This window comes from Balaenoptera acutorostrata, chromosome 13 (assembly GCF_949987535.1).
Source record: "Balaenoptera acutorostrata chromosome 13, mBalAcu1.1, whole genome shotgun sequence".
Classification (NCBI taxonomy): domain Eukaryota; kingdom Metazoa; phylum Chordata; class Mammalia; order Artiodactyla; family Balaenopteridae; genus Balaenoptera; species Balaenoptera acutorostrata.
The window spans coordinates 55,213,676-55,221,703 of record NC_080076.1 but is presented as its reverse complement, the minus strand read 5'-3'; the positions used below and the strand labels follow the sequence as shown (position 1 = coordinate 55,221,703).

Below are 8,028 nucleotides of genomic sequence, written 5' to 3'. Positions count from 1 at the left end.
CGCTCCTCCACAGCCCAAGGATATAAGCATTATTTCTATTCCTCACAAGAGGAGGCTGCTCCTGAGCTAGAGGGCCCATGAACTGTAGGGCAGAAACGCAAATCCGGAGCTGGGACCACTCCTCGAAAAGGACTTTGGTCCGGCGGTGCACGGCCACTGCCGACACTTCCCCAGCCTGGAGCGTTCCCGGATAACCCACCTGCCTTGGATTGGATTCTCTGGCGGCGGTTACCTTCCCTCGCGGCCCCTTGAGCCGTAACCAGCCGCCTTTCACCAGGCTTTCCCAAACCAGGAAAACCACCGCCAAAGTGCGCGTCCCGGCCTGCAACCCGCAGCGCTTACAGGACAAGACCACACATCTACCGTCACCCCAAGGGTTACCCACGAACCCGGATCGGGCATTGAGCAGCTGACTCCGGCTCCCAGCGCCCGCCCGTCCTCGGTCACCACAGAAGCTCCCACCCCCCCGCACCGGGCCCGCCCCTGCGCTCACAGGCCGCTCTAGCCGCGCACAGAGCCGGCAATCTCTTCGCTCCCGCCCTGACGTCATCGGCGGGCGCCGCGGCGCGGTGGCGGGCACGCGCGGCCGAGAAGATGTCTCCTACGCCGCCGCTCTTCAGTTTGCCCGAAGCGCGGACGCGGTTCACGGTGAGCGGAAGGCGGGTGGGTGCGGCCCTGGCTCAGCGCTAGTTTTTGCCCTCCTCTCCCTGAAATTACTCGAATTTTGCTCTGGGGTAAAGCGGGGACAGAGGCGTGTACGCCGCGGCGACGGGCTCCCGGCCTCGTCGTGGGCTGGGAAGTGGCAAAGGCGCATTACCTGTCTCTTCCGCGCGTTCTCTGCGGTCCGCCTCCACCTTCCCTCCGGCGGGTCCCAGGACCCCGCGTTCTGGGCGTGTCTGCGCCCTGCGTGGAGGGGGTCACCCGCAGACTACCTCTGTTCGGGTCCAGCTCCTCGGCAGTGCTCTCTCAGCTGGGCAGGTGTCTCCAGAACTGGAAGGGGGCTGCTGAAGGGGGTGGGCGGGACCGACTTCAGCCCAGAGAACCGGCTCCCGCCCCGCCTCCTAAGCTGCCAGGTGGTTGTTCTGGCCGCTTATTCACCACCCTTTAACCCTCTGTATCTCATTCCTAAGAGATCGATGAGTAAGGTCCTAAGTGGGACAGGACAAACAGGTCAGCTTGGGAAGGGTTGTCAGCTGTCGTTTTATTCTTACACATTGGGGAACAGTAGTTTAAGCATTTGGGAGACACTTTACAGAGCGTTTTCATGTTAGCTTGTTTAACTCTTAGAATAACACTGTAAGGAGGCTGTTTTATTATCCCTGGTAGATGAGATAGAAACTGAGACAGCCTCCCCCAACTCCAAAAGTTAAATGATTTACTTCACTGTTTTCTCTGAATTCAGACCCAGTATTCTTTTTATGTTGCCCATCACTAAATTGTTTGACTGTATTTGTCCCTAGTGCTCTGAAATTCTGCCAGGAGTAACTGTTAGGAATATCCAAGGTTATATTAGTCCTGGAGGGGACCATTTAATGGGAGCTCATCTAGCCCAGTTCTTCTCAAGCTTGAGCATGGGGTGGGATCTCCTGGAGATCTTGTTAAATGTAGATTCTGGTTCAGTAGGTCTGGAATGGGGCCTGAGATTCTGCATTTCTAACAAGTTCTCAGGTGATGCCACTGCTGCTGTTGGTAGTAAGGATCTACAACAACCCTCATATTTAACTCATGAGGAAAATGAAGCACAGAGGTAAGGGGGTATGCCCAAGATTACACAGCCTATTCACAGGCAGAGTCAGGAATGGACTTTTCCAGTAAAAATGTAACTCCTGTGAGGTAACATTGATTTTCCAAGTGTATGTGAATTTTCACAGAATGAATGACTTGGCAGTATTTTTGTCTTTCAATTATGACTACTTTAAGACAACCAGCAGGTTTACTACTTTAAGACAATCAGTGTTTACTTGGTGTCAGGGACTGTGCTGTGCAAGCTACCTAGACGAGGTAGGACTTTTTTTTTTTTCCGAGGTAGGACTTTTGATGGGTCTTGAAGAATGGATAGAATTTGCGTGAGCATGTGGGAGGAATAATGGGAATGAATACACTAGAGTGAGCTTGATAGAAAATGATGGGAAAATGGCTAGACCCTATAGAGAGTATGTGTTAGGGGGTACTGGGAAATGAGGTTGCATAGCTTGAGTGGGATAACATTATCAAGGACGTTTAGAGGAAGCTACGAAATAAGGAGCCACTTAGAGATTATTTTTTTAAAAGCAGGATACTCATGAATGGGATATTTAAAGAGAAAGGAGGGAAAAACCTGGAATGAGAAAGTCTAGCTGGGGAGCTCTTGCAAGGCTTAAAGTGATGAGTCTATATCAGTAAGTGGCATTTGAATAAGAATTACTGATAGAATGATTCATAGGTAATTTTTCCCAGGTATAAACATTTTTTAGTTAGACATACTATTGATGAGTGATATGCTTTTCAGTAAATAATAAGCAAAAATCTTTCCACTTATTTGCTATTTTTATTTTTCTAGAAATCTACCAGAGAGGCCCTGAACAACAAAAATATCAAGCCCTTGTTGAATACCTTCAGCCAGTTACCTGGAAGGTAAGGCGTTGATATCCATGAAATAGGCTCGCTGAAATCTTTATACTTACCCTGAGCTGCCTTAAAAATACAGGTGTTTTTTGTTTTTAATAGTGAAAATGAAAAAAAATGTACCCTTGACCAAGCTTTTAGAGGTGTTCTAGGAGAAGAAATTGTAAGTATGTTTTTCCTTTATTTATCGTTAGAATTTTGCTGGCAAATCCATATTATTTTTAAATTTGCTTTTATTCTTAGAATAGATATTTAAACATGACTATTTTTTCTAGAGTGAACTTGGTACTTTGTGAAACCTAACTTGGTCATAGTTAGTATAGGAGTTGTGTAAGGATTAAGGGTTTTAATAGCACAGCTTGACTTGTTTAAGGGTTTGGTTTAATAAATGAGTAGAGCCCTCTGCAAGTGAATATGTATAAGAAAAGTTGATAAGAGGTCTTCCTGAGCAAAAACTAGAATTTGAAGGTGAGCCCTCTCACTTTGCTGTATAAACAGTAACACATCTTGTAGTGGCATAAAAGGTCTAGTCCAAGGATGTTCAGCATGGGAGCTGGGATTCCATGCCCTCATTTTCCTATGGCATCACCTTATCAGTTCGCCTGCAAAAATAACAAGAGCCTATCCAACTTCAGTAGAGAAATTTGATCTAAACATGAAAAATCTGAATTTATTTACCATTAGTGGAGCACCCAAATGAAAGGAAAAGTTTCAGTAGTTTATTCTTGGTTTAGCAAAGCTTAGATCTCAAGAAGCTAGACCCTTTTCCTGTGGCCATAAAACAGTGTCCCTTTCTTTTGGACAATTCTATGTCAAATTCATTCTTTCCTCTGCTTCAGACCTAGTCACCTGTTGTCAGGCATTGGGCAAGTCACATTGCTTTTCTGAGCCTCAATTTCATTTGTAAGAGGGGAAATACCATCTTTTCATGGTGGTTGTGTGAAACGGCACTTAATGTACACTCAATAAATGCTGGATTTTATGATGTTATCAAACCTAAGCACCACCTCTCTTCTATTAAAACCCTCCCTCAGACATATTGATGCACCAGTACAATTAATTCCCCTGACCCTGCCTTTGTCCTGTGCCATTGAGTGAGTTATGGCCTCAGCACATCTGTAGTTGATTAGCTTACAGCCTTAATCATGCTAATGTAACGATCTTCCTAAGACTTGGATTTTAAGTGAATCACCTGCTGTTTAATTATTTGATATACTTCTACAGTTAGGGTTATTACTGTTCATTTTTAAAATTTTCATCTTAGAAAGTAATCTTATCTTCTGTGAGAAATATCTTTATCCAGTGTTAGTGATAATCAATTTAATGTCAGAGGATATGTTGTTCTTATTATCAAATTAGTCTAAAGTCTGGCTCCTAAATTAAGTTGTTTTCTCCTTTGTTGGTAGATAAATCATTCATCATGTGAAAACGTTTTAGCTATTATTTCTCTTGCTATTGGGGGAGTCACTGAAGGTAAGTATGGGTTTGTTTTGTTTTTTTTAAAGCAGTCTTGGGCATGACATGTTTATTTAAAACTTATTCTCCCCATACCTCTCTACCTAATTGATTTTGTTCGTTTTTAAAATTCTGCCTACCCCCTTTGCCAAGAAGTCCCATGGCAATTAGCTCACAGGTATTTCTTGTCACTCGTGTATACAGTGCACACTTTGGCACTTTCTTTGTTCTCCACTTGTTCTGTTCATCAGGTAAATATTTATTGAGCATCTACTATGTGCCTGGTACTGAGCTAGGCCTTGGGAGATTCAGTGGTAAATGAAACATATTTGCTGCCTGTAAGGAGCCTAGTGGCTAATGGAGGAAACACGTCTAAATGTCTTAGTGGGGCGGGGGGTGTGGGGGGGTGGGAATTGAAGTAGGAATGAAGTATGGTTGAAGTGATTCTCTAAACTTCAGAGTCTGAAGGAATCAGGATGGTCTTAGAAAGGAAACTGTAACATAAGAGCTATGTGAGGGATGAGTAATTTGTCAGGCAGAAACAAGGATATAGCTATATAAAGACCTAGTTCAGCATGACTAAAAAAATGTGGAGCAGAATGGTGAGAGGATGATGAGAATGGTGAAGAAAAGAAGCAGGAGGGGTAGGTTAGGGCCATTTGTAAAGGGCTTTGTGTGCCATGCTAAAGAGGACCTATGGAAGAGCCATTGGATTGGGAGAAACTGCTGGCAGGAAAACTAGGTAGAGGACAATTAAAATGGGGCAGTGGCAGTAGGGGATAGTTTCAAGTGACTTTTGTTTATTTATTTTTATTCATTTATTTTTGGCTGCGTTGGGTCTTCGTTGCTACGCGTGGGCTTTTCTCTAGTTGTGGAGAGCGGGGGCTACTCTTCGTTGCAGTGCACAGGCTTCTCATTGCAGTGGCTTCTCTTGTTGCGGAGCCTGAGCTCCAGGCACGCAGGCTTCAGTAGTTGTGGCTCACGGGCTCTAGAGCGCAGGCTCAGTAGTTGTGGTGCACGGGCTTAGTTGCTCCGCGGCATGTGGGATCTTCCTGGACCAGGGCTCGAACCCATGTCCCCTGCATTGGCAGGCAGATTATTAACCACTGCGCCACCAGGGAAGCCACTCAAATGAGATTGCCAGGCTTTAGCTTTGTTTTACTGAATCAGAATCTTTGAGAGTGGAATTTAAGTAATTTTCTATAGTTATTAATGTCAGTTAACTTTTGCCAAACTATACTTCCGCTAAGGGCAGGGAGTATGTCTCTCAAATCTCTTGGATATACAGGACATAAAAGTATCACAAATCTAAGTGTTAAAGGACTTTAGAGGTCATATGGTCCAATCTTGTCTCTGGCCTATCCTGTCTCCCCTCAGTAAAGTCCTTGGCAGGTGGTCATCCAGCCTGTACTCCCATTGATGGAGCTCACTATTTGATTTCTGTGAGATAGTTCTGATGGTGCGATTTCCTTTGTATTGAGTTGAAATTTGCTACGTTATGCCTCCCTGGTTCTAGGCAGTATCCCTCACATCACATTCCAGATATGATCTTACCAGTGCAGAGTAGAGCTGGAAATACTACTTCCTGTTTCTGACTACTGTGTTAATGCAGTATTTTGGGCTAATAGTACCCACTCAGTACTTTTTTTTTTTTACATACCATGCTGAAGTGGCTACTTTTCCTAAACACTTAACAAGTGTTAGTATCTATTACGTAAAAATAGAAGGAAGAATGAGCAGGGAGGTAAAAGTATTTTTAGCTAGCCTAGATGACCTTAAAGTCTTTAATTTATTGCTTTACTTTAGTAAGATTGAATTTAGAAATAAACAACTTTTTATTTTACCCTTTTTTCCCTTGAAACAATGGTATTATTGTAAAAGTTTAATGAGTTGAAATCCGTATCAAATCTTTTTGTTATCTTTTTTGAAGTAGTTCTTTTCAAATCACAGACAACTTAAATTTTAGCAATAGTACAGAACATTTGGATATGAGAAGGGAACATACTAGTCCTAATTCTTCTACTTTAAAAAAACTACCATTTATTTTGGTATATGGTTTTAGTTTCTCTGGTCTTTTTAAAAGATTTTATTGTGATAACCATAATACCCATACAGTTTTGAACCCTGCCTTTTTCACTTGACATTATATCATAAACATTTTCCAAGTTATTGTAGTCGTCATAACCATCGTTTTTAATTGGCTGCATTATATTCTTTTGAATAGCTTAGTGGTGAAGAAAACAGACTGTGGAGCCAGACTGCCTGGGTTCGTATCCCAGCTCTACCACTTACTGGCTCTGTGATCTTGGGCAAGTTATTTAACTTCTCTGTGTCTCAGTTTTCCCATTCTATAAACTGGAGATAATGTTATCTACCTCATAGGGTTATAAGGATTACATGTGTTAGTATATGTAAAGTACTTAGTGTGCCTGACATATAGTAAATGCTCTAGAAGTGGTATCAAGAATGATTATCATCATCACATACCAAAACTTACTTAAGTATATCCTGTTTGGGGACTTCAGGTTGCTTCTGTTTCTTGTCTTTCACAGCCTTGTTAGGATTGACAAAGTATACCTTTAATATTTTCTTCAAAATTATTTTGCATGGGCTGTTTTACTCAGCAGTATTTTAAACTTTTTAATTGGCTTGTGCTCCACTTGAAGGTATTTGTACAGCATCTACACCTTTTGTATTGTTGGGAGATGTTTTGGATTGCCTTCCTTTGGATCAGTGTGACGCAATATTCACTTTTGTGGAAAAAAATGTTGCTACTTGGAAATCAGTAAGTACCTTAGTTTCTTTTTCTGCTAATATTATCTTTCTGTAGATCCAGAGTTCTGAGGGTAGTTTTTTTTGTTGTTGTTTGTTTTGTTTTTTGCTTATATTTATAATATTGCTGATTGCCAAAAAGTTTGTCCCTATGAGAATTATATATTCTGCTCTCTTGGAAAAGCCAAGTAAGAGTCATACGGAGAAAAAAATGGAAGTACAAAATTTGAGTAGATACAATTAACTTGAAAACACACACTTTTACATGTTTAAAAGTTACTTAGACTTGTGTTTTGTTATATATTTGAAAATATTTTTATTTCGTTAAAAATGTTATTTGCTTGAAAAAAGTGAAAGTGGCATAGTAGATTCTCAGTGCATAGTAGTGTTCTTTAAAATTTTACTTCCTGTGACGACTTATTGAAGGACGTGCAACAACTTCAGAACAATAGTAATAATTTCTGTCTTAATTTCAGAATACATTCTATTCTGCTGGGAAAAATTATTTACTACGTATGTGCAATGGTAAGTAATTCAACAGTAAATGATTGTTTTTTAAAAAGTAAATGTGGCCAGGAAAACAGGTGGTGGAATTAAACACAAGTGGTAAAATTTTTAATGTAGATTGTATCTTCATTTTTAAATAGCAGTCTGACTTATTAAAACTGATCATTTGCTTTAAATTAAACTATTCCTGTTCTGGGTATAAACTTAATGAAAACCAAAAAAATTTAGTAAAGCTCGTCTTACCCATGCTAAACTTGTTTAGTTTTATTCCTAATTTTCTAGAGCCTTTTTGTGACAAAAATAGTTTCTACCCCCATTTTGAGAACTACTACTTTAGGAAAATACTTTTGACAAACTGGTTAAGAAATTTGGGTATGGTTGTAATAAACATAGAATGATCTCACCTGTGTAACCTTCGTTTCCATGTGTTGTTAGATCTCTTACGAAGATTATCAAAATCTCAGAATACAGTCTTCTGTGGACGAATTCAGCTCTTTTTGGCCAGGCTTTTCCCTTTATCTGAGAAGTCAGGTAAGCTTTTGTACATAAAATGCTTTGCAGGAAAATCTTTACCAGATTAGAATCTACCATGATGATAAGAAAGAAAAATGGTTCTAAAAAGTTGAAAGATAACATAGGAAACTGCCACTTTATTTTACTTATAAGTAGTTACACCTGTCTCAGTGTATG

General features: G+C 40.9%; 1 protein-coding gene across 1 annotated transcript in view; it reads left to right on the top strand.

Annotated features, from left to right (window-relative positions):
• Positions 1-550: 550 nt before the first annotated feature.
• THOC1 (THO complex subunit 1) overlaps positions 551-8,028 on the top strand; it is a 40,964-nt gene continuing 33,486 nt past the window's right edge. Inside the window, exons 1-7 of the mRNA XM_007191582.3 lie at positions 551-648; positions 2,540-2,613; positions 2,707-2,767; positions 4,011-4,077; positions 6,726-6,844; positions 7,308-7,356; positions 7,774-7,869. Coding sequence (XP_007191644.1) covers positions 595-648; positions 2,540-2,613; positions 2,707-2,767; positions 4,011-4,077; positions 6,726-6,844; positions 7,308-7,356; positions 7,774-7,869 — 520 coding nt within the window. The 5' untranslated portion in view covers positions 551-594. The remainder of the gene's footprint in view (positions 649-2,539; positions 2,614-2,706; positions 2,768-4,010; positions 4,078-6,725; positions 6,845-7,307; positions 7,357-7,773; positions 7,870-8,028) is intronic.